The sequence below is a fragment of the Crassostrea angulata genome, chromosome 2, assembly GCF_025612915.1.
Source record: "Crassostrea angulata isolate pt1a10 chromosome 2, ASM2561291v2, whole genome shotgun sequence".
Lineage (NCBI taxonomy): Eukaryota > Metazoa > Mollusca > Bivalvia > Ostreida > Ostreidae > Magallana > Magallana angulata.
The window spans coordinates 11,805,480-11,832,821 of record NC_069112.1 but is presented as its reverse complement, the minus strand read 5'-3'; the positions used below and the strand labels follow the sequence as shown (position 1 = coordinate 11,832,821).

Below are 27,342 nucleotides of genomic sequence, written 5' to 3'. Positions count from 1 at the left end.
GTGAGGACGACAACGTTATCCAGATTCACACTCACCAGTATGACATATGAAATCAGAAGCCCTATCCTACCAAAAAAGGTGTCACAATGTAATTGGTCGATTGGTTAGAGCTAGAGAAAAACCTGGACGATGTGTAAGCAGCATTAAAGAGTTATTCCGAACGAGATTTCGAAGAGACGTGGTACTTGGGTTATGCTATTTACATAACCGCTTCGAAGGAATTTCCACTTGTAGATATCCGTCTTTATTGGAAATCAGACCCTAATGGAGACTTCGTCCCAACAAGAAGAGGTTTGAAATTCAACCGCGCAAAGCTCCAAAATTTGAAAAAGGTCGCATCAGTCATTAGGGATTACATTCCTCAACTAATGTTCCAAGTCCCCGCAGAGTACCCTATTCTTTCTACTGACATTAATATTCCGTCTTTAGAAGAACTTCTTAACATTCCAAATCTAAATTGCTGAAATATTCAGAAAGGGTATATATATATATATAACCGAACAGTTGTAAAACCAAAATATTTCGCTTTAACCAGTGCAGACCACATCACCATGGAACGAACATAAAGTGGTGCAAGATAAAGATCTTTCCCCCTACAGTAAGGAACTTTGGGGGGAGTTACATGCCACCGATTGGCTCAATTGCAAAAAAAAAAAAGCAAAAATTCAAAACTAATTCCCACTTTGAATGACAAACAAAATTACGTGTTACACTATCGAAATTTGCAACTTTATGTATCGTTAAGGATGAAAGTGACAAAAGTGCACAGAATTCTAGAATTCAAACAAGAACCATGGCTAAGAACTTATATTGACTTTAATTCTGATAGAAGAAAACATGCTAAAAACGACTTTGAAAAGGATTTTTTTAAGTTAATGAATAATGCCGTTTTTGGGAAAACTGGAAAACTTAAGAAATCGTGTTAACATATAAATCTTGTACACACGGAGCAAAGACTTAAAACAGTTGTGTGCCAAGCCCTCTTTTATCGCTTCAAAATCTTCAACGCCGATTTAGTGGGAGTAGAGATCAAGAAAGTCAAGCTTCTGTTAAATAAACCTGTTTATATTGGACAAACTATACTAGATCTATCAAAACTGGTTATTTACGACTTTCACTACAACTTTATGAAAAATCTATATGAAGACAACATCAAACTTTTATTTACGGATACTGATTGTCTAATGTATGAGATTGAAACACCAAACCTCAACGAGGATAACAATAGCATGTTCGACCTATCCAACTACCCTGTAGATCACCCACTTCACGACGATGCCAATAAGAAAATAGTGCTCAAATTCAAGAACGAGACAGCAGGTAATTTATGATATTTTTTTTTATAGATAAACGTATTTCTAAGTTTTGATTGTCGGAAGTCATTATACCACTTTTTAAAAATTATTATTACTATTGTCAAAATTTAACAAGTTTAACATTTATTTTTAAGATGTTCCAGTACAAGAATTCGTGGGGCTGCGTTCAAAGATGTATTCCTTGCTGTTAAACAACGGGGATGAGAAGAAGACGGCTAAGGGAGTGTCAAAACCTGTCATTAAAAATAAGTTAAAACATTCATTGTTTAGAGACTGTTTGCTGAACAGATCCAAATGTAACCACGCTGTGACTCTCATTCGTAGTGACAACCACGAACTGTATTGTGATAAAATCAACAAAACCTCGTTATCGTGTTTCGATGATAAAGAATTTGTAAAGTCTTGCGGTGTAGAGACTTTGGCTTACGGACTCTGTGATATAGAAACTCTAAACATTTTAAAAGCTAAAGTATGCATACATTGTATACAGGTACAAAAGATTATCAGCAACTGAGGAAACTATTATTTGCATACTTTTATATAATAAAAATTTGTTATAGATTGATTTCTAGTATTTGTGAAAGCAAAAACAAATAACAATACATTAAAGAAAAATAGAAAAAGTTTTCCTTTTTGGGGGGGAAAAATGTGTTTTAAATGGAACTAACTATTTACATAAAATTCAATACACTGTATATCTAACTTATCAGTTTCCTTGGTATGGTGGCAAAGGAGGAAGTGGAAAGGAACGGTGCTTTTTAAACCTAGGTGGGTTTTTTTTACATGATGTCAGTAAGAGGCTGAAAATATAATGATGCAACATGTACAAATATGTTATTTACAAATAATTAAAAGAATTGTAATTACGCTTGATTTCACATACGGCATTAAAGCTACTTGTAGGATTTTTCAACAATTACAATATTTCAAACAAAATGTTATACAATCTAATTACCATATAAAGTGATAAATTTTCACACATTTACACCTACATGATAGGTCTCTTTTAAAACATCGAAATATTATATGAATAAATTACAAATAACTTGCTTTGAGTTACACAAAATGAATATAAAGCGCGTGCGCCACGTTGAGAAAACACTTCTACATAAAAATATGACGCTAATATTATCGAGATAAAATTTATCATATAATTGAACAAAGCAGTTCAGCATCAGACTAGTAATTTGACCTGCTTTTTGAAGAAGTGATCTGCCATGTCCATAAATCGATCAATCCTGATCAAAGTCAGAAACTCATCATATCCAAGCGTTATGCCTGGATAGTTTGCCTCTTTCCTGTTGTCATAGATGTGGACATATTTGTAATCCCCTTGATATTTCACTATCACCCACTTTTCTCTTCCAAAAGTTTTAGCCAATTGCTTCAGTGTATTATTAAACTCAGTAACGTGATGCACGTTTTCGTACTCGCTCATGATGATAGAACGTGTTTTATAAACAACTTTGTAAATTGGAAGGGACGATATTAAGAATTTCAAAGTATTTATAACACCAAACAAAAAATATCATTGGTTAAATTCTGTGGGATAGGGTGGAGCATGTATTTAGAGTGCTTGTTTCGACGACGCTAAGTCAGGATATGTACACATCGACGTCCCATCCGTATATACACAAAGCCTTTTTCCCTTTGTGGTCGCTAGCAAGTAAGACTCCAAAGTCATTTGAATTTCTATACAGTAAAACTTTACGTAACAATAGCAGACCATTAGCGTATTTGAAATTGCGTAATATTACCTACGGCTTTGTTATTGAATCCATGGTACAAATTACTAAATGAAACTTAGCAGTACTATTGTTAACTTTTACATGGTTTGATCTATAAATAAAGCCATTTGTTATAAATATAATTTATTTTACGAAATATATTGACTTGATATATCCGTTCCAGCAGTTAACATTTTACTTTTTTAGAACTAACGACTCGAGGTTTCTAGATCGTTATGACGAAAAATAATGTGTTAAGATTTTAACATAACAGATGAATTTTACTATTTTAATATCTTTTACTATTTTAATATCTTCATTTTGATACAAAGAAAGGCCACAGCGGGAGACGTCGCTTAAAAGTAAATGAAGAAAGACCAGGTTTGAGCTTACTCTTGATTGCAAATCAAAACAAAGGATTACCGTGTAAAATACATAGCGTGCTATATTGGGTGATACCTGGTACGAACTAATGAATAATGAATGACTAGAGCTTTGTTAATTTTTACTTAGACTATTCCGATTTATAAAATCTTGTAATTTCTTAAGCATTTATAAAATTTCCACGAGGTTTAACATACAGCATTGTTTTACAGCGTGATACAAACGTTTCGACCTTTTTCTTTCTTTTTAAGTGGAAGTAAACTCGGCACTTGGTGATAATTTGGCACCTATAAAATAGTGAAATGTCTCCGAGCGGTGTTGCTCACTAGAAAGACACCAGAATTTAGATTTCACAGGTTATTTTCGTTTGACTGTGTAATTTTAACAAATGATTGACGTTTTTTAAACGATTTGCTTCATTTCGAAATATTGATCAACATTTATGGTAAGATTTATTTTAGGTTGCCTAGCAATAGCTTTGTTAACTAGTGCTTTGGATATTCTTTGCTTCAACATTGCTGTATCAGCATGTCCTACGCAGCACTGTGAAGATTAACTTTGTGGTCGCGCCGACCAGAAAGTACGGGAAATGTTAACTATGACATAACAAAAAAACAACAAGTCGTCGAAAATGCTAATAAACAAGTTGCTGTCCTTTAAAAAAGGACTACAATACGTGGACCCTTTGCATGTGTTTCCAACGAAAACGTAAAGCCTTAAGATTTTCAGAGATTCCACCGACTCGACCCCTTTGCTTTTAACCACTAAATTTGTACGTTGTATTACGTATACATGTATGTATAGCCCTGACTTTTTATCTCAGAACTAAAAGGATTCATGCTTCTAAAATAATTTTGATCTAGTTTTTATGTATAGTATCAGGCATTCGGTGAATTCTACTATTTGCGCACACATTACGATTCGCAATACTTTGTTAACTATGCAGTGACACCTTTGTGTAAATTAAAAATTTCATATTTTGATGCATTTTTCTTGAGATTTTAACTTTTATACAGTGACATAATTATTCAATCATACCTTAATGCTTAAAAAAAATTAATCGTGAAGTTCTCTAGTCTCGCCTACTATGAAAGTAAAGTTAAGTTACATGTATGTGTATTCGGAAAACAACAAAACATTGCAAATTATGCTAGTTGATGCATGTTGTAGTTTCGGCATAACATAAACTTATTTCATAATACTGACAGTTCATATCACATACCGATCATTTCTTTTAAAGGAATACTTTGTTTCTGTACTGTTTACCGACAACTTTACAATTACAGCGCCTTTGAACTTTATGTGTGCATATGGCACGGAATCCCAATCCCGATTCAGATAAACGTGTGCTAGCTTGGTTCCCTGAGCTACCCATTACGCACAGGAACCAGGCTAGCTCATGCGCAGGCTGAATTTTCCCCATAGCATCCGGTTTAACCTCGCTTACATATTTTCTGCGTGGACCTCAGGGTCCACGCAATAAAGAAGTTTACAATTGTTATGGGTACGAAAACATTAAACCACATAAAAAATTACCTATGCGTACAACTTTGTAGTCAAATAAGTCCAACAACTCTCCATACTGAAGTTTTATTCTGCAGCCACATCAACTTCTGACCAGACCGGCCATTCTGATAGTATTCTCTTTTGAGAAGTGGACATGTAGCGCGACCGAGCTTGCGGTCTTATTTCTCCACTATTCTCTATAAATTAATCCATTTTAATTCACCGCTACTTTCCTTCTTTGGTAGCGTAAATAAAAGTCCAATTATCTATTTACAAATTTATTCCATTTCTTACATATTAACAATTTACACAAACATGGGTCACTTTCTAAATCTGCCTCTCGAACTACTCTACCTGTACATCTCTCACGCTTCCACCCATATATATATATATATATACATAACGGGGGCAGCTCCGCCGGACCTGCTAGTACCCGGCAGCTCCTCGGTAGCTGCCGATCAGTGATTACGTAATACACATACACACGCTTTTGTTGACAAACAAATCACTCTCTACAATTCCCCCCCCCCCCCCCCCGACTAATATTTTGACCCCGTTCAAAATAAAAGTTAAGCATCGAAATTTAAAATCATACACTCGCACACAAAATATATACACGAACGAATTAAAATATGCACATGAAACAATACAAACAAAATCAAGATAACTTTTACAAGTTTAACTTTGCAGTTTTAAACAATTCATAATTACATGGAATAATTTTCGTGGCAGTGGCGGTGTCTCTGTGCTTAAAAGTGTTACGGAATTTCGGATAGAATGTCACTAATAAGAGCTTCCATGTCTACATCCCGATAGCGTTATCGAGTGCGTGACACACGTAGTTTTATAGACAGGACTGCTGCAGTCAGGCTCCTTTTCTTCTTCAGGCTCAACATCACCATGTACACTCGGCGCAATGTTTTTTGAATGTCATAATAAGAAGGACACAATGACAACTGCATGATTGGAACCAATACACATTGACCACCGGTTGTTAACTCTAGTGCCAAAAATGTGTGTTTTCTAGATTTTCTGTGATAAAGCCAAGCAAATAGAATGACGACTAGAATAAATGATAAAGTTCCAATGATGATGTAAGCATGTAACAATGAAAATTCCTCAATTAACCAAGTTTGGGAATCTGAGGGTGCTGCAGTGGTTAAAGCTTTATAGATGAATGAAGGGACTTCCTGAGATTTGGCCATGTGAATATTTTGCATTAACATAAGTGCAATGTGCATTTTTCTAACCTTGAAGAACAACAAATACAACATGCAAGTGCAATGGCAGCAATACTAATTGAAACAATTGTTGTTAATATATCATTAGTACTAGGCCAAGGTGGGGTTAATTCAATCTGTCCATCTATCAGAGGTTCTGCTAGATGTTGAAAAATTTTCTTTTCTTTCTTAGTTGCTTCTACCATTTTCTTTAAATTAAGATGACTTTTCAGATCGTTAGCCAAAAATTGATTGAAAGTATGATTGTACATCTGAAATTGAGGGATGGAAAAGGAAACTGGTTTTGAAAAAGTTGAATTTGCAGAGATATGAGATACTTGAGTGTCATCAAAGAATTCCTGCAATAAAGCCAAATTTCCAGCGACGTCCCCACGCGCTTGGATTGCAGGTCATTGACCAATCAAAATTCAGTATTAGATGATTGGAAATATCAAAAGTGTGAAAATTTACCTACTAATGGCCTTTGTTTTTTCTGGATCTACTTGAATTCCATTCTTAGAGATAATATGGCCTAAAACTTTGAGCTTTTTGACAGCAAAATGACATTTAGCTGGTTGCAATTTCAAATTAGCCTCTTTAAGTCTATCGAAAACTTGGCCTAAATGTTTCAGATGTTCATCAAAGGATTTTGAAAAGATCAAAATGTCATCAACATAGACCAGAACAGATTTCCAGTTTAAACCTCGCAGAACGTTGGACATTAGGGTTTGAAATGAGATGGGGGAGTTTTGCAACCCAAATGGCATTCGCTTCCATTCATACACTCCGCTTTGAGTAATGAATGCAGCTTTCTGTCTGCTACCCTCATCAAGTTCCATTTGCCAAAAACCTGACATCAAATCTAAATTAGTGAAATATGCGGCTTTGGCTTCCCTTATTGTGTCAAAAACGCTTTCAATGTGGGGCAATGGAAACGACATTGGAACTGTTATTTTGTTTAAGGCTCTGTAGTCACATGCAAACCGATAGGTGTTATTTTTCTTTTTGACCAAAACTACAGGTGAATGCCACTCTGAATTTGATGGTTGTATAATGTCATTTTCTAACATTTCTTGAAGTTGCTTGTCTATTTCGCGAGTAGCTCGTGGAGATGTTCTGTAGAATGGGAGTCTGACCGGTCTGGACCCAGGTTGAATTTCAATGTGATGTTTGTGTAACCCTGTTTTGCCCAACTCTGTCAAATCTTTAGCAAAGTTATCTCTATGTTCATGCAAAAATTTTAACAGTTCCTGTTTTTGAGATGGATCTAAATCAGCATTTTCAAGATTGAATTGAATTTGAGCATGATTTTCAATGTCTGGGGAGATTTGATTTATTGTTGGACCTTTGGGTTTGTTTTGATTTTGACAGTCAAATGGAAAAATTTGTTTTTCGTCAATTTCCATAGCATGGGCAACAATAAAATTGTGGGGCAAGTACACATCGTGAAAATTTGGGTTCATTATTCTGAACACAGCGTAACTACCTTTGATTTTCACCAAACATTTTGCAGCATTTAACCCTTTTGAGAATAGATTTTCATGGGGTTCAAGTAGCACTTCAACATTGTGTTTTTGTCTTGAAATTTTGATTTCAACATTCATTTCTGATCTCTGGGGAACCATGATGGGCTTTGATAATCTTCCCAAACCTGCGTTAGTACTGATTGTGCATACATTTGGGGAACCATTGTCATCTGGTATGTGCATTGTGTTAGTACCAGAAAAGGTTAGTGTAGTGTTAGTAGCACTTAAAAAATCTACACCTAATATGAATGAGTGATGTAAACCATCTACAACATGCACACAGAATGAGTATTGAGCACCATTGATTGTAAATTCTAAGTCTAATTTGCCAAGAACTTCTAATCTTCTACCACTAGCACCTACTACATTTGGGAAATTTGGCGTTTGCAATTTTGAGCCATTGAATGCAGTTTCTCAAAGAATTGTTTGCTAATGATAGTTACTGCAGCACCAGAATCTACAAGAGAACTAGTCTTTTGACCCAAAACATTAACCAGAATTGTATTTTTTGACATGTGGGCAACCAGATTGATTTCAGGACATTTGTAATTGTGCCCATCTTTAGGCGATCTAAAGAGAGGCGCGATTTCCTATGCTGAATTTGTTTGCTTTAACCAATTTTGAATATCAGTCTGAGTGACTTTACCCGTTTTCAAATCATTAGTTAACCTACGACAGCACATCCATAAGTGGTTTGGTCTGTTACAATTTAAACAAATTTGGTTTCTGGCTCTACAATTGTAAAAAGAATCACAAGACTCACCACATCTTTGACATTTGCCCGAGGACTGCCGCGTCTGCTGCTGACCATTGGGTATGGGTCGGGGCATCTGCTGGTACTGGGCCGGCTGCTGTGGCTGATTCGACTGCATCGCTTGAAACGGGGCGGGTTGGTGATACTGGGTCATCGGCTGATATTGCGTAGGTGGAAACTGTGCCTGATACTGAGGTGGCTGCGGCTGCTGGTACCTAGGGTTTTGACGGTATTGTCTCTGATTGGGCCTAGGTCTGTTGTTATGGAAACTTTGACTGTTCACCATATTCACCATGTTCATATTGGTTGTTTCCATATTCTGTATCCTATCTTCAAGGGACTTTACTGCCGTGCACAGCGATGCGTTGGTGGCACTCTGGATGGCATTGGTGTCCGGTTCCAGACTCTGTGCAAGCTCTGCTAACAGAGCCTGAGTACGGAGGTCCTCCATTGTTGTTGGGTTGTGGCGAATAAGATCTTTCCGGATGTTTTGCTTGAATCCGCCCATGAGTCTTCCCATTAATTTTTGTGAATCAACTTTCAAATCTGTTGCTTTTTCCGATACACGTTGGATGAACTCTTCCACAGATTCGTTTTCTCCTTGTATGAATTTCAAAAGATCGAACGCATGATGTGACACAGGTTTGAATCGGTTAATGAAGGCTGTGTGTATGGCTGTTAATGATGATTTCACCATGGTATCTAGTGCGTTGAACCATGTTTCCGCAGTTCCAAGGAAGAAAAAGGGGAGGTATAGGATGGCTTTCTGCTCCATCAGTCCTTGGAGGTTAACAAGAGCCATAAATTTAACCCACCATTGTACCGCAGAGGTCTTCCCATCGAACTTCTCGAGTCGCACACTTAACCGGTCCGGAGTGTTTGATGGTGGCGTGTTGTAGGACATGGGGGCGGTGTTGTCAATGGCTGAACATGTACATCTTGCTGAACTTGTTGCTCTCTCTCCATGTTCCTTATTCTTTCTCGGAGTCCTTGCATTTCGTCCTCCTGGTCCACTTGTCGTGTCCTTTCCTGCTCTATCCTCGCTCGCAATGCTATGATTTCCTCTTCTTTTTGCTGAAGTAGTTCTTGTCTTATGCTTGGGGGTGATGATGTGTCCTCCTGATTGCTATTTGACGGAGTTCCGGTATGAGGCATATTCAATACAAATGATAGTAAGATGTCTAAACTATCACTTCCTTTAGAACGCAAAAAGTACCTTGACATAAAGGATCCTTTGGATTCCCACCAATTGTCACGTCTTGCTTTTTGTCCTTAATAACGTGATCTGAATTCACTATAAATTTGGGGAAATTTAACTTTAATTTGAACACTCGCTTGCTGTGATGAACTAAATTTAACTCGCTGAAGTAATTTCTTATTGGTGTCAGCTCTACTGACGTTGTTATATGTTGAACACAATCTGTCGTGGCTGCAATCCAAATAAGAAAAATGATGATAAAATATGAATACAAGTTTATTGAATGGAGCGTCGCATGGAAGTGTTAAAAACAACAGTCACCAGTTACAAAAGTTTAAGTTCATTTACGTATAATATTTTAAAACTCTGGTGACCGTAACAGAGGTATAAACAAGATGTAATAAAAATATAACCTCTGTATTATTAAATAACAATATGAAAAATAATAAAATCCAATGTAAACAATATAAAGAATATAAACAAAGACTTAACGTCGAGGAAATTCGAACTAAAACTTGACAACGCGTATGTGAATTAGAACCAAAAGCGATTACAAAGATCTTAAACGATGAATGATTTGAAAGCCTTTATGGTATAATTTTATCTAATTTAACTGTCAATATTTACTGAGAACTTACAATTTGATCTAAACATGATTCCCGTATTTTGTTTCCCGAACTAACTTTAAATTACCTCCTTTTACTAAAGAGTCTCTTTAACTTAGAAATGGCGCTAAATTCAAATTCTAATTTACCACGCATCAATGCAACAAACAAAAGTATTTCATTTACTTGTCTATTCTACGACTATCAAAAATAAAACTATTTACTAAAAAAATACATGTGTTAACGGCAAAACTTAGACGGATGAAAAAGCAATTATTCTGTGTCCTAGCCGATAGGTTAATAATGAATTATTTCATAAACGACAAAGCTCAAATTTAGAAACTTATTCCTTTAAAATCATAACTTATTTAAATACCAAAATTAAAAAATAAACCTTTAAGCAAATTATTAATTTCTTAAAATCAAACTTTTATGAACTTTGAAACAATAGAAAATAAAATAGAGAGCAACATACCTGCAATCCAAATAAGAAAAATGATGATAAAATATGAATACAAGTTTATTGAATGGAGCGTCGCATGGAAGTGACCGAGTTAGGCCAAATTTCCAGCGACGTCCCCACGCGCTTGGATTGCAGGTCATTGACCAATCAAAATTCAGTATTAGATGATTGGAAATATCAAAAGTGTGAAAATTTACCATTTTAAGAAAAAACCTATTAGTGATAAATCACGTGACCCGTACAGTTTATCCGTTTAATTGACATAACTCAGCGCAGCTGTACATAGTCGTGGGTCATTTGCAAAAAGAAAAAAAGTACAATAAAAATGAAACTTGATTACGTAATTGATTAAGCCTATTTCGGACTAGGCCGGATATCAAAGACTGATAAGTAAACTATTTACACACAATACAATGGATGGCTCATTAAGTGGACATGCTAGGGATTACTCAATTTACACCTTCTTACATTTTGTAAAAAAAAACTATTTACCAAATAAACAACACAATGTCCAGAGGAATTGCTGTCATGTGTTTGAACATTTGACATTTGAATGAATAAAAGAGAAATTGACAATGAACTGTTAAAATTCAGTAAACAAGTTATCTAATTCTTTAAATATTGCATATTCGTTCATGTAGTGAAAAGTTAAAAATATAAAGATAATGATACAATTTCTAATGAATCTTTTCCGTTAAATCTATCAACAAATTTAATTTTTAAATGAATTTGTGGAAGGACATTACCAACCTTAATTTCTTCCCTGGCTTCGATGTGTTGATCTCTGGCCGTCGAACTCAGACTCCCTGATTCTACTGTTTTTCTCAGCTTATATACCCTTCGGGTATCACGTGACCACCCGAGGATCGAATGGGATTAGTACATGAAACCGGAAGTTAGTCAGCACAATTCTACCACAGGGAATCAAAGGGATATTTTCGATTATGATCATAACTTCGCTTCAGTTCATTAACAATTCATAAAATAAAAATGCAAAACCTATAAAGGAAATGAATATATAATGAAAATGGCACAATTTTCATTACTAACATAAAACTTAAAAAAATAAAATCTATTGCACAATTAATCAATATCTAACTTTGATTATCAAAAGAATCCCAACCTTTATAAATATAAAAACAATTATTATATTGGAATAAATACAAATGTATCCCAAACTTACCTCAAATTGCAAAATCTGTCAATCTTTGTGACTTTTGTTAGTAATCCTTGCCAAAAAATTAACAATCCCAAAATAAAAAATATGTATACAAGCCTTAATTACTTCTTAATATTTATTTACAAATTAGAACATGCTACCAAAGAAATTACACCCTAACACACCTCAACCTAGATGAACATTTAGACTACCCATGACCATTGACCCACAAAAGTGAAACATAATTTTACATTACCGGTATATTGATATTTTAAAACATATATGTTTGCTTCATAAACAACAACTTTGATACACAATAAATCCTGTAAAAATTCAGTCCAAAAACAAAAACTCGAGAAACATACCAATGCATACATGTGCTAAGAAATGCGTATCGCTGCATAATTTAAAGAATGAAATCACAGCTTCATTAATTACCACATCGATTAAACTGGCTATTTGCAGTTCAACATACCAGAATACATCATTTTGGATTCAATATAAGATGCTCAAATCCCAATCAATTTGTGTTTAAAAGCAATGATTACCATTAACAATAATATTCCAAAACAAATTTACAGCAAATAATTCATACCAAACAGTACGTTCTGTAAACAGTTTAAGAACCGGTATTGAATTAAAACGAACGACAATTATTCCATTAAAACCATCACATTACAGTTCCATTGCTTATATTGAATTCTAAAAGCAACAAACCAATGTCATGAAATACAATACTTTCTAAACCAACCAACTAGAAATTTACAATACATCTCTCATTTACAAATTGGATGAAAAGACCCACACAAAAATAGACATATTCCAATACAGTACACCTCATACTAAGTTAATCACTTTGAATGAAAATTATACTCACTACAGTGTTCTGTCCAATCTTCACTGTCCCATCCTGCAAGGTGGCAAACAGAATAGAACTCTTCCCTTCTTTTATTGTCTCCAAGTGCTTCTCATTCCCAACAATTGAAAGAGCTGTCTTAAATGAGGAGGCAGACGACAGGACGAATCCAAACATCCTACCATTAGGATATTTCCTCACTAACAAATCTTCTAGAACAAAGACTGTCTGGTGATAGTCCCTACCAATACAATAAACAACACCAATTAGTTTCATGTCCAATATGACAATAATAAAACAAGAAAATACAAATTTTCATCTACAACTTCCAAAACCAAAGGTTTGCACATTGAATATAAAGCAAGACAAAAAATCAAGTTCAAATGCATCTGTAAAAAAGTCATCCAAGAAAAACATGACTCACCAATATATATTCATGAAATATTTGCATATAAATCAAATACAATATATTCCACAATATGATCAGCAATCCCCCCATTAGCTTAATTGAATTAAAAATCAGTCAGAATATCGGATAATCTCCTCTGTACTGCTTGGTTCACGACGCACGGTTCGATTCATTATCAAACAAATTGTTTTGAATACTATTCAATTGTTATTTTCATGGGAATCACTTTCTGGTTTTTTTCGGGCACTCATCATCATGATTATCACTGTCCTGGTCGCTACGACTGTCGCTTATTACCCCACCGTCTTCTTCATATTCCCGCCGTTCACCGTCTTCTTCTTCCGCACTGTTATTCTAGCACTCAAACGGAACATCGTCAAACAAATCGAATACACAGTGTTCTCCCTCTATTGGCATATCACTATAAATAACAGATCTAATGTCGCCATTTGTGTCTCCCACAATGTTCAATACCAAGTCCTCATCAACATCTGGGAAATCAACTAGTGAAATATCGTCAAGAAGGTCAAAGTCATTTTCTTTTTCGATTATGCGATTCAAGTCCTCCTTTTCGGACGAAATGTCCTAATATTAGTCTGACATTACATACACGCTTAGTGATGACCCATACGATTAATAAGATAGAACAGAAAATCAAAGTTGATGATAATGTGCGGATATATTTCATTCATTTGAAGATAGAAAATGAATGAATGCAATGTGCTATACATAAAACCAATGAAAGCTAAAAGCTTTTATTTACTGTCGAAACATATTCATAACTAAATTGCAATAAATATTTACAGACCAGAAACTTCGGATCCATTAAAGATGTCGTCCATTTTTCTTGGTACCAGGGTGTTGGATATACCTACAATATGTAGCTGGATTTTAATAATAAGACATGACTTACCATTTACAAGAATTTGGAATTAACAACTTAAAAAACATTTTACATAAATTGAGCAAAAAAAGTTTATGCTGAGAATTTAAATAAAAAAAAACAACTTACCTGCACTCCATTTTGAAGGGGTTCGGGTCCTTGTCATCTCCTTGATGGTAAAAGGCTATGTAAATGCAAAGTTGTAAAACGATGGTTGTGTTGACATACTTAGGGTATTATTTTTCTTCCTTTGTTTTTTAAGGAAGAAAAAAGACTTCTTTCCATAATTAACAGCATATAATTTAGCTTATCCAATACTCCTTTATAAATACTGAACGCACCTTATTAATTGACATATAATTAAGGTTGACATATTCGTTCTGTTATATTATTATTATTATTATTATTATAACATTTATATAGCGCTACATATAATAAAATTACTCTACAGCGCTTTACATAAGAAGTTAAAACTACACAATGAGCATACACAAATAAAATTGATTGAGTTATAGGCATATAAATGTATAGAAAGAGGTTTACATATAGAAAATAGTCTAAACAGTTTTTAAAATATTGACTGATGATCTAATGAAACTGATGAAAATGGTCAATAATAAAACGCTAATTTAAAAAATGTGTCTTGAGTAACTTTTTAAAATTGGTCAGATTTTCTTCGAGTCTTAAAACTGCGGGAAGACTGTTCCAGAGTTCAGCTGCACTGACATCGAAACGCCGATTTCCATAAAATTTGGTACGTGCCTTGGGCTTAACCAGAAATCTCGAGTTCTCTGATCGAAGTGATCTTGATGGAAAATATACATCAACAAGGTTCTGAATGTATGCCGGTGACTTTTCTTGCAACGCCTTGAAAACAGTCAAAACTAGTTTGTATTGAATTCGAAATTCCACTGACAACCGGCACCGGTGTGATATGATCATGCTTCTTGGTTCTTGGTAACATTTAACTAGTACATCCAAGGACCTGTCGAGATTATGAAGCTTGCCCAATGATGTTAAGTCATTTCTAAATTTTGATACACATGTATATCGATCTTACGGAGTTTGCGGAAAGTTATGGTTTTGCGTTCTTTTAAAGGTTTGGATTTATGTAACTGAACGCTTACGGCAAAATGGTCACCTCCAGCGTTGCCGTTGTTATCACAGAGAGCAGGGTCTTGGATTGTGATAATGAAAGCTGTACCCTTTATCTCTTTCCAATCCTCTATTTCTAAACCAAATACAAATTTCAATGAATATTTTACTTCATATGGCCTTGGACAGCTCTTGCATATTCTAAAGAATAAGCTAAATCCTTTTTAATTATAGAGGGTTACTTATGCTTGTTTATCCCATATTGACCCCGCAAATCAAATAAACTGTTGCAAAATAAATTTAAGAAATGTTTCATGAAAACTTCCCTTCATTTTTTAAGATTTTAATTTGAAAAAAATGTTTCGGGTTTTCCATGGGACAGATAGATCGATTTACTCAAAACTTTGCATTAAAAAATGAATGAATGGACATTTTGGTTTGTGACACAAAAGAAAAATCTGCAATATCGTAAAGGAAAGTGTACTACAGCCTACCGTTAAAGCTAAATGTTTCAATTGAATCAAAATTGTTTGATTAGATAATTACCATCAGGCTTGATATTTCTTGTCATGAATGTACCAGTAAGCGATAATGCTTTAACATAAAGAAAAATCAACACCATATGAGTTGATTTTTCATATTTATTTTCTTTATAAAGTTGGACACACTGCAAACTTCACTGGCATCAGTGGAACGAAGGGAAGCATGTTGAACTTCAGCATAGCTGATAAAACGGATTGTATGCTGGCCACATTGAGTGACGAAAATAAGTTGATGAAGATCAGAGAAGGCAAAACCATGCAGTTAAGAAATTTCCTTGTGAAAGGAAATAGGGTTGTCTTATCTACCCATTCAAAGATCATTTTTGCGCCTCTTCTAAATTTGACGAAAGAGCAGACAGATAAAACTGTGCTGCTCATAACACCAACTTCACCTTCCAAAACAATAAGAGAGGCTCTGGATATGCCTATAAGGGGTATTATATCAGTACAGGGACAGGTTATTCGGGTAAGTACTACTTAATTTAGCTTATTTTTTGGATATCTTCGGCCCTTTAACACATCAGGCCATGCAGGCAAATTGCACGTTATGAGCGATATGATATTTTGACTGCACAGTCTGGTGTGTTAAAAAATATAATTGTAATGCTATTATTTATGTTAGAGTTAATGTTTATTTGTATGTAATATTTGTGTATCCTCGCTTTAACGCCTTTACACACCATCTTTTTATAAAAAAAAAATTCAGATAAGGTGCATTATGGGACAACCGGAACAAAAGTTCCCTTGCTAAAAATAGACTAGGTCTTTTCCGTTTTATTTCGATTTAGATTATGCTAGAAAAATTCCCACACCTAATGTTATGCTAAAACTGCATTTTTTAAACATTTTTTTTCTTTCAATATCTATAATCATAAACCATCAAATAAAGATTCTTTGGCTACAAAGCAGTGCAGTACTTACTGTTACATCGTTTTCCATTGAATTTGGTTAATATGGCCATCTTGGCAGGGTCAACTTTTTGGCCGCATCTACCAACAAGAATGTCCCGCACGTCCTCTGCTCCATGATTCAAAATTCGTATACAGGGCGCAACAACTAATTCGATACAGTTCTCTACACCATTGTTTGCTATACATAATCCGCATCTGGGATAGCCACCGATAATAGTTGGCAAAATTGCCAACATGAAATACCTGATGTACATGAACCCAAAAAAATCGCTTGACCATATGCATTGTCTCTGACTAATATGGCGTCCAAATATTCCCTCTGAAACTCAGCGCGTGCAAAATTGTCACATGACAGCACGGATACCCATATTAGGTATCAACGGATACTGACAAAAATGCGGGTCCTTTTTTTATATAAATTAAAGTTGATGACATATGTAGTTAACAGTAAACCGAAACTGTTCGCAACATGGCGGATTTCTCTGAATTATTGTAAGTAAAAATAATAATTTCTTAAATGCCTTTATAAGTAATTTCAGAAAAAAACAAGAATTCCAGCATTTATATTTTAATTTTTTAACATGTTCAACTTTTAAGATATAATTAAATACCTTGTACGAATTATTACACGTTATACTTAGTTTTAAAATAACTATCTTCATGAGCTTTTTATTAAACAAAATTTTATAAAAACTTAATGACTTACAATATATATCTATCAATTCTTACAAGGTGTGTGTAATGTCAAAGAAAAACTCTGTGCATATATGTGTGATAGGGTGTGTTCATGCATTTAATTTCTATAGCTTATTGTGTTGATTAAGGTGTGATTTTAAAACATCTCCCTAATAACGTTAAAAATAGATTTCTAAAAAGACTTTTTATAAAGTTATCTTTTTTTTATTAACTTTTTTTTTAATTCAAACGTTTTAAGTTTGGGTTAATTAATGCGTTTGGAATCATTGTATCTCTGTTATAAAAGTATAGTACATAGTTCAAGCACCTAAATCTTTATAAATGGTATGTTAACTACTTATATGGTCTGTTTCTTGTTATTAAAAGGCCTCCCTGTTCTTCTGAAACACCTAGGACAGGGACAAAGACAGAAGACACTGCAGCACCCTCCGTACTGAAATCTTTGCTGTCGAATAGTAAACAACAAACAGCAACCCCGACAGTTAAACAAGAGATGGACACACAAGACACAGGGAGCTGTGAAAACAGAACTTCCTTTCAAAAGGTAAAGATATACACTAATTTCCTTCAAATTTTATTTATATTTATACGTAAGATATTACCAATATCCTTTCAAAAAAAAATTGAAGCATCGTCTTTTTTATCTTTAGATACACATCCACTAGTACTGCTAGTGCGTCAGCGCCTAGTACCTGTACCTATCGACGAGAACTGGCCCCCCGCCACAAAATCGACATCATTTTCAAATGTGGAGGATTCTATCCTCACGACCTTTAGGTAAATCAGTTGATGTGACTATTGTAAAGGATATAGAATATAATTTAATATATATCTTTCTTTCTCTCTCAGCGAAATAAATATTTGTACGATGATAATTTTATCTGATTACTAGTATTCACTTTTAACATAAATTTGTATTTTTGTAATAGGAGAAAGAACCCAAACAAATACGAGGCCTTAAATCAGAGGTTCGTCGAGCCCCATGTAACTGCTTCACGAGAATTTCAAGGTTTAAAGGCCCTTCAGAAACGCATATTCATGGATATGCAAGAAAGTGAAATCATTCTCAACTATCTGGCTGACAAATACACAGATGATCATGAGCCAGAAAAGAAGCGTGTTAAGTTTTCTACCATTCGATAAACAGATTGTGAAATGAACAAAATAGTGATGAACCGTTACGTTAAGTTTTCAGTATGGCAAATTTGTTTTAAATGATTTAAACATTAACCTTTTTTATATAATAAATCAGAGTCTTGAATCTCTGTACAATGTTATGTGATGTGAACAAAACTACAGATGTTTTAGTTTTACCATGTATACAGTCCTTTATATGCATGTATTGAGTCACTATTAAATTAGGGTCTTCCGTTTCCAACGGAAGACCCTCTTGTTATTCTACGGTTTCTTTTTCTTTATTAAGGTCTTCCGTCTTCAGCGGAAGACCTTACTGTTTTTCTACGGGTTCTCATTCTTCTATATTATTATTATTTTTCTCCTTGGTAGACACCCTTAATTTCTCAGCCATTTCTCAATCGATTTTAATGATTTTTACAGGGATAATGTCTTTGGTGAATGTCTCTTTGCATCCCACTTCCTGTCTGAAAATTCACTTCCGCTTCTGAATTATCTCCCTTTTTCATGTATTTTGGAGCATGATGTTGTCCATGCATCTCCTCAGGAACCGTTATAGTTAGAGACTTGAAATTTATATGCAAGACAGAGTGGTTATGGTAGATATGCTTGCTTGTTTTAGATTTGTCGAGAAGCTATTTTCCTTGAAGCTCGCCTGGATCCGAAAATTGGGATTAAAAAACGTTGTAATTTTTTGTGGTTTTCTTTAATTATCTAATTTCTGAAAAATATTTTGTTTAAACATGTAATGTAAAAATATTTTCTATTTACAAGACCTTTCTTTTAAAATCAAGAAAAAGGGGCTGGCCCCTCAAATAAGGGGATCAAAGGGCTTTAAAGTCTTTAATCTGTAGCCCTTTACTGAGGGATATTTTGTAAAATGTTATAGAAGCAAATATGTTTATCTCACAGTTATGTATGTAAGCGATGTAATGATTTTATCATGTGTTATGTAATTAGGGGTTTTAAGGGGCCAAAAGTCCAAAAATCTGAACACCCATATCTCAGAAAGGAAAAATATTTTGAAATGCAGTACAGAAGAAAAGTTGTTCAAAATGATGTTCTTAACAATATGCAACCTTCAAAATTTCGTTAAACGGCCCCTATAAGGAGATAAGGGATCAGCCCCTAAAACCTTCTTGCTCATATTTCACCAGAACGGTAACGAAGTTGTAAACACTTGTTGAACAAAATGTGTTTAAATTTAAGTGACCTTTTATTTGAAATCAAGGAAAAGGGGCTGCCCCCTTTAATTAGGGAACCAAAGGGCTCTAAAGTCTTTTATCTATAGCCCTTTACTGAGGGATATTTTGTAAAATGTTATAGAAGCAAATATGTTTATCTCACAGTTATGTATCTAAGCGATGTAATGATTTTATCATGTGTTACGTAATTTTGGGTTTTAAGGGGCCAAAAGTCCAAAATTCTGATCACCCATATCTCAGAAAGGAAAAATATTTTGAAATGCAGTACAGAAGAAAAGTTGTTCAAAATGATGTTCTTAACAATATGCAACCTTCAAAATTTCGTTAAACGGCCCCTATAAGGAGAAAAGGGATCAGCCCCTAAAACCTTCTTTCTCATATATCTCCAGAACGGTAACAAATTTCTAAAAACTTGTTGGCCAAAATGTGTTTAGAATTAAGTGACCTTTTATTTGATATCAAGAAAAAGGGGCTGCCCCCTTAAATTAGGGGATCAAAGGGCTTTAAAGTCTTTAATCTGTAGCCCTTTACTGAGGGATATTTTGTAAAATGTTATAGAAGCAAATATGTTTATCTCACAGTTATGTATGTAAGCGATGTAATGATTTTATCATGTGTTATGTAATTAGGGGTTTTAAGGGGCCAAAAGTCCAAAAATCTGAACACCCATATCTCAGAAAGGAAAAATATTTTGAAATGCAGTACAGAAGAAAAGTTGTTCAAAATGATGTTCTTAACAATATGCAACCTTCAAAATTTCGTTAAACAGCCCATACATGGATATAAGGGATCGGCCCCTAAAACCTTTTTTCCCATATATCTCAAGAACGGTAACGAATTTCTAAACATTTGTCGACAAAATGTGTTCAGAATGAAATGGCCTTCCATTTGATTTCAAGAAAAAGGGGCTGGTCCCTTAAATTAGGGGATCAAAGGGCTCTAAAGTCTTTAATCTATAGCGTTTTACTAAGAGCTATTTGGTGAAAGGTTATTTAAGCTGAATTAGGTATAATACATTTATATATCCTAAAAATATATTTGATTTTCTCTTGCGTTACCTAATAAGGGTTTTTTAGGAGCCAGATGTAAACAAGTTGAATCTTTTCTATCTTAATTTGAAGAAATGCACGTATTTAAAAAAAACAATATAAGAGACGTTATAAAATGTGATACAAAAAAGCGTTAGATCTCCACTCTTTTTTCCATATCATGTTTTTTTGACGAAAATCAAAGTCGATGATGTTAAATTTCCTTCTAAAAATCGGACGGAAGACCTCCTCGTTGCTCGCAACGAGATTGTGTCTAGTTCTTATTAGGGTCTTCCGTTTCCAACGGAAGACCCTCTTGTTATTCTTCGGTTTCTTTTTATTATTATTTTTTTTCTTTTTCTTTTTTTTCTGACTCCTTTTTGGCTTCATAACTCAAAAAGTTTTCAACTTATTTAAAGGACACTTTCAGGGATTATGTGCAATTATAATGCCTTAAAGATATTAAAGTTTCCATAACAACGTCACTTCCGTTTTGACGTTACGTCATTTTTAAACTTTTAAAAAACTCATTTTGTCCGCGACATTTCTCAAAAACGCTTTAAGATAGAGTCTTGAAATTTTCTGTGGTTATGAATTTGGCAATTTACATGTGCAATAAGGCTGGAAATAAAAATCCATCACTTCCGGTCGAAACCGGAAGTGAAACAAATTTTTCGAAAAAATGAATTTTCTGATCAAAACAAAAATGAATATGTGTTTTGTAAAGCTTATCAAGCTGAATCTAACACTGAAACCCGTTTTAAAATCGGACAATGCATTAAAGAGATATCTGGGTTTAAAAATTGATTTTTCCGGAAATTTTGTTTCCGCGTCTTTGGTTTAAAAAATAGCGTAATGTTCAAAGTAAAGTTAACTCGTACCAAAAATAATTGTTAAGTCGTACTTGAACACATTCGGATTTTTTTTGTTAAGTCGTTCTTGAAATCAGGAAGGTTTTTGTTAAGTCGTACTTAAAATCATTCGGATTTTGTTAAGTCGTACTAGGAATAATTCGATTTTTTCATCTTTTTATTTTAGTTACACTTGTTATTGGTTCAAGCTTTGCTTCTTACAGGAACTTCCAGCTTTACTTCCGACATTAACGGAAGACCCACTCGTTGCTTTGCAACGAGCTTTGCTCTAGTTATTCTTTTTTTTCTTTTTCTGACTTTTTTGGAGCGTTATTTCTCAAAAACTACCCAACCCATTTGCACGAAATTTTTAGGAGTGATAGAACATCATCGTCGCTACATATTATTAAATTTTTGCATGATGACGTCACTTCCGGTTCCAGATATAGATGATTTTGTAAATTTTTAAGGGTCATTTTGTCCACGCATCTCTTCCGAAACTAAACAAGATAGAAGCTTGAAATTTTCAGGGGTTTTAGATGAATGTCTGTAGATGTACCCCCATGCTTCCAATTATGAAAATTGCTCAAGGCCTCGAAGCTCACCTGAACCTGAAAATTAGCACACAATTTTTCCACGAAATTTTTGCACATTTTCTGTAATACCTTTCGATGTGCACATAATTTGTTAAAACATGTAATGCAAAAGTTGTTTCAATTTTCACGAGCTTGCCTTTGATATCAAGAAAAAGGGACTGACCCCTCAAATTAGGGGCCAAGGGGGCTCTAAAGTCTTCTTACAATAACTCTTTACTGAACAATAATTTGTGATTAATTATATAAGCAAAAATGTTCATTGTACAGCTGTTTATCTATACAGTATCATACTTAAGTCATATGTTACGTAATTAGGGGTTTCAAGGGGCCAGAAGTTCAAAACTTTGATCATTAATATCTGAAAAAGAAGAAATATTATCAAAAGCATTGTAGAACAAAAGTTGCTTAAAATGGTGTTCTTGTCAATATGCTACCTTAACTGCTTTTGTTTATGACCCCATTTAGGAGTTAAAGGGTCGGCCCCTAAAACACATTCGTACAGATATCTCAAGAACGGTTAACATTTCATGAACACTTGTTGAACAAAATATATTTATATTTGCAAGACCTTTAATTTGATATCAAGAAAAAGGGGCTGGCCCCTCATATTAGGGGCCAAGGGGGCTCTAATGTCTTTTAACAATAACTCTTTACTGAACAATATTTTGTTATTAATTATAGAAGCAAAAATGTTCATTGTACAGCTGTTCATCTATACAGTACCATACCGAAGTCATATATTACGTAATTAGGGGTTTCAAGGGGCCAGAACTCAAAACTATGATCATTAATATCTGAAAAAGGAGAAATATTTTAAAAAGCAATGTAGAACAAAAGTTGTTCAAAATAATGTTCTGAACAATATTAAAGCAAAAGTTTTGTTGTTAGTGGCCCCGGTAAGGGGTTAAAGGGTCGGCCCCTAAAACACATTTGTACAGATATCTCGAGAACGGTTTACAATTCATGAACACTTGTAGAACAAAATATGTTTATATTAGCGAGACCTTTTATTTGATATCAAGAAAAAGGGGATGGCCCATCAAATTAGGGTGTACAAGGGCTACTAAGTCTTTTTATGATAACTCTTTTCTGATCAATAATTTGATATTTATTATAATGCAACAAAGCAGCTTTTATTAAGCTTAATCAAAAAATGAAATCCGTTTTAAAATCAGACGATGTATTACAGAGATATCGGAGTCTAAAAATTGATTTTTCCGGAAATTTTGTTTCCGCGTCCTTGGTTTCAAAAATAGCGCAATGTTTATAGTAAAATTAACTCGTACCAAAGATAATTGTTAAGTCGTACTAAAACCTATTCGGATTTTTTTTGTTAAGTCGTTTTTGAAATCAATAAGGTTTTTGTTAAATCGTACTTAAAATCATTCGGGTTTTGTTAGGTCGTACCAGGAATAATTCGATTTTTTTCATCTTTTTATTTTAGTTACTCTTGTTATTGGTTTAAGAACTCTGCTTCTTACAGGAACTTCCAGCTTTACTTCCGACATTAACGGAAGACCCACTCGTTGCTTTGCAACGAGCTTTGCTCTAGTTATAATTACAATCGGTACGAATGTTTTGTCATAAATCATGTTTCTAATATACTTCTGGTCCTCGGATTATGGAACGACTTAGACTAGAGTCAAAGTCTTCAAGTTTGCACATTTTTTGTTACTTATGAATTAAAAGTATCATACGCTTACAAGAGCAGCTTAATTAATAGATGAAAATGAGACATACCTTTAAGCGGAATAAAAAGCTACATAGTTATATGCACATAAATATATATATACCATATACATGTATCTTACACCCAGAGTGTAAAAACATTTATAAGGACATTTATTCTAAATAACTGAAAAGTAAATAATGCTTTAATATCTCTATGTATGCATGCTTTTATTATATAAAACCCATTCTTTCTGTATAACTGTTGGAAAGAATACTTACTGATTAAAATGTCCTTCAGTTTCAACTTGGAAAACGCTAATTTTCCTCTCTTCCCAACCCAGTTGACTTCCCTTGCAAGTTTATTTGAAATCATGAAAGCCAGTAATCTGCGCACCGTTTTCTTCATGTTCTCTTCACCAATTGGGCTGAGGAATTTTACCTAAAAACAATTTTGTTAATTTAAAAACATGTTTAAACTAAATTGAGTTGAACAAACTTTATAAGTATTTAAAAGTTAAGACCAGTCTACTTGTCTAAAAGCTTTATAAAGTTGTAAAAGTCTTCATATACAAGTTGATCTAAATACATGTACTAGAAATTAGATGGAAAAAACTTTAAAATTGTCCTTTAATTCCTTTAAAATTCATAAAAATATATATATTTACCATTTTATTGGTCATTTCCTCTTCCTTAAGTTTCTTTTCAAATTTCCAAAGTTCATCTTGAGTTTGGATGGGAAACAGTTTAGCTAATTCTCCATCTATTTTTGCCTGATCCACAATGGTGCTGCTCCCTGTGTCATTTTTTATCAACACAGCATTAATAAGCTTTGTGTTAAAATTGACTTGAACCTTCACCTCCTCCATCACCATGGGGAGTTTTCTCTCAAAGCCTACCATGTATTAATGAATGTAAAAATACTAAAACATGGTAAATACATTATATGAATTATTTGGGCTAGAAAGTTGAATGTCCATACAGTTAAATTTAATTGAAATGATGATTATTTTAAAGTGATATATTAATATACACACACACTCTCTCTCTCTCTCTCTCTCTCAAAACGTTCTTACTTCCTATGTTGCTTCTTTGCTCAAACAAATTTGGCAGGGCTGTCGGTGGTGAGGCAGGTGATGAGCTTCTGGGTGGTGTAGTAGGGGATAGGACAAGTCGTCTAGGAGTTGATTTTCGTGATCTGTGAATCAAAAGTTCACTTTCATAATCAGGCTGAGATTGTGGAATTGGCGGCGCTATTGTAGGTGGGCGTGGTGGATTTGGGGCTTTTTTAGGTGCAGACTTCCTTGGTGACTGTCTACGTGGAACTACAACATCTTCATCATCTGTGTCATCATCAATTTATACTCATACATATACATATGTAAGAATCTTTTCCTTGTATTAGTTAAATGCACCTAATAAAGTGCAAAAATTCATCAATTGTTTTGATAATCATGCATAAAAAATAGAAACAGTTTTAAGGTGGTTCAATACAACAGCTGAATAATATAATAATATGAAATATTATATAAAGTTATAAAATTAAATATAACATAAAAAACATGTAATTATAGTATTTATATTAAATAAATCCAAAGATTCTTTTCTTATAATATTATCTTGTTTTATAATATTGGTAAAAAAAATCACATGAGAAGTTCAGAACATATTGCTGCTTTGCATGCATATTTTTTGCCACTAATAATTGAAGCTGGTTGGTGTCAATAAGGATGTGCAGACCAATATACGCCTTGATTTCCTGAAGGAGAAGTGTCAAACCAATACGCATCACGGTGACCCCTTTTCTCGAATTTCTGAACAGCGTACCTTTGGGTTTCGATGGAAACTTTCTGGAAGAAATCCTCTGATACAACCAGAAAGAAGGTGTTCAACATATTGTCATTCGGCGTCAAATCCGGACTTGATCCGGTTTCCTTTAAGAAGGGTACGGTCGACACTGGATACAATTCGCTGGACAAAAAACTGGGAGCTTCTGAATCGCTGAACTGACCAGAGAGTCTCCAAGGATGACTGGTAGTTTGGATCTTCTGGATCGCTGATCTGACTAGAGAGTCTCCAAGGAAGACTGGGAGTTTGGATCATCATCGTCAATCGTATCAGATGAAAAAGAATTCAAAGGATCGTCATTGTTTTTGTCTGAACCCGCAGAACTGCTGTTTAAATCGTCGTCGGATGAATCCCTGGCACTTTCAAATTTCTCTTTTTCAGGTCTACTTTCCCTTTGACCCAGTCACGAAGAGTTTGAGTTGGAACTTTAAACTGCATTGCAGCCTTGTAAACACTCGCCCCTTTATCCTTGACAGCAAGCTACGCATTTATGAGTTGAGTTGCGGACTGTACTGTCTAAATCTACTATTTGATTTTTCCTTTGCGGTCTAAAAATATGAAATAGGATCTTTAATTAAATTTTATAATTTTTCTTCTTAATACAAAGAAATTATTTTATTTAATGAATTTAATTTAGGATATACTTTCATTTCATGTTTTTGAAACAAGACCAAATCTACCATTGTAAATAGGTGACGACAACATACAATATCCACAAATTCAAACTTTTTTACAACTGATTGAACTCCAATCTTTAAAGTCCCATCCAGCTGTGTCATATACCGTTACTTCATCAGGATGAAAGTCTTCTACTTATGAAACACACTCATGTGCTTTTCATGGATAATAATAGGGTTGATGTTGCTGAACTTCAATAATCATTGATGTTCCTTCTACATGTTGAACTTCAACAAGCATTGTATCTGTTTTTTAGTTGTACATTTCAATCAGAAAGTAGATGACTCTCCTCCGAAATCCTGAGAAAAGGAATATAATCTAGATTTAAAACGAAAACGTACGCCATTTACCACCCAAAGCATCATGCTTTGGCACAGATTTTAGTCTCAAAAAGATCCTTTTATAATAAAATATGTAACATGTCTAACTGTACTCTCTTTCTTCCGGTATTGAGGTTGTCGGTTTGGTTGCCGGGTTGGTATTGAGGTTGTCGGTTTGGTTGCCGGGTTGGTATTGAGGTTGTCGGTTTGGTTGCCGGGTTGGTATTGAGGTTGTCGGTTTGGTTGCCGGGTTGGTATTGAGGTTGTTGTGCACGTAGTTCTTGACTTCAGAGTTGTCGGTTTGGTTGTTATTGTGGTCAGAGGTGTAGTATCAATATATTCAAGCAGCAAATTTAAACAAAACTTGCTAGAATGATCCACAAAATACTTGATATCAAGCACATTATAAAGATATGAGATCATGATACAGTTTTTTTTCTTCATTTCCTACAAAGCTAGTATGAAAAATAAATTATATCATTAAAACGAATCCATAATGTTAGTTTTATCAGAGACATAAATAACAGAAATTGGCAACTGCATGACATCTCACAAATCCCGCGGTTCTCTCCGGCTTCTTCCCACACCAATGACCCCCTCGCGCTAACATCCGTGCCAACGAGAGATATTAATATAAGTTGTAGAACTTGCTTATCAATCGTTGTAAAATAAATAAAGTTCAGTTCAATCCCGCGGTCCCTAATGTAAGGTATCCCCAGTTTAAATTAGTATAACTTAATATAATTTAATAAAACCTACTCTCA

The 27,342-nt window shown here is 34.3% G+C and overlaps 2 protein-coding genes and 1 long non-coding RNA gene across 4 annotated transcripts; all 3 read right to left on the bottom strand.

Annotated features, from left to right (window-relative positions):
• Positions 1–5,499: 5,499 nt before the first annotated feature.
• Positions 5,500–11,664, bottom strand: LOC128170367 (uncharacterized). 2 transcript variants are annotated; one of them, XM_052836144.1, is made up of 3 exons: positions 11,450–11,664; positions 8,443–9,862; positions 5,500–5,965 (listed from the first exon to the last, which is right to left on the bottom strand). In XM_052836144.1, the coding sequence occupies exons 2-3, from the start codon at positions 9,335–9,337 to the stop codon at positions 5,934–5,936; spliced, it is 927 nt and encodes a 308-aa protein (XP_052692104.1). In that variant the 5' UTR covers positions 9,338–9,862; positions 11,450–11,664; the 3' UTR covers positions 5,500–5,933. The 2 variants fall into 2 exon arrangements, with proteins under 2 accessions (XP_052692104.1, XP_052692103.1); XM_052836143.1 differs by lacking the exon at positions 5,500–5,965 and having other exon boundaries at positions 7,915–9,862; positions 11,450–11,662.
• Positions 11,665–11,670: 6 nt separating this feature from the next.
• LOC128170368 (uncharacterized) lies at positions 11,671–14,365 on the bottom strand. Its single transcript, XR_008241814.1, has 3 exons — positions 14,136–14,365; positions 13,932–13,994; positions 11,671–12,955 (listed from the first exon to the last, which is right to left on the bottom strand). It is a non-coding gene; the product is annotated as an uncharacterized LOC128170368 (long non-coding RNA).
• Positions 14,366–23,657: 9,292 nt separating this feature from the next.
• On the bottom strand, positions 23,658–25,838 carry LOC128173894 (proline-, glutamic acid- and leucine-rich protein 1-like). Its single transcript, XM_052839568.1, has 4 exons — positions 25,744–25,838; positions 24,809–25,089; positions 24,401–24,627; positions 23,658–24,174 (listed from the first exon to the last, which is right to left on the bottom strand). Exons 1-4 carry the CDS (start codon positions 25,836–25,838, stop codon positions 23,872–23,874), a joined length of 906 nt encoding a protein of 301 aa, XP_052695528.1. The 3' UTR covers positions 23,658–23,871.
• Positions 25,839–27,342: the final 1,504 nt, after the last annotated feature.

Excerpts from the sequence above, each read along its gene's own strand:
- LOC128170367 (XM_052836143.1), bottom strand. The coding sequence starts at position 9,337 with ATGTCCTACAACACGCCACCATCAAACACTCCGGACCGGTTAAGTGTG.
- LOC128173894 (XM_052839568.1), bottom strand. The coding sequence starts at position 25,838 with ATGATGATCCAAACTCCCAGTCTTCCTTGGAGACTCTCTAGTCAGATC. Across the intron at positions 25,090-25,743 it reads TCATCCTTGGAGACTCTCTG|TGATGATGACACAGATGATG; the intron begins GTCAGTTCAGCG and ends ATGAGTATAAAT. Across the intron at positions 24,628-24,808 it reads GCAAAGAAGCAACATAGGAA|GCTTTGAGAGAAAACTCCCC; the intron begins GTAAGAACGTTT and ends AATACATGGTAG.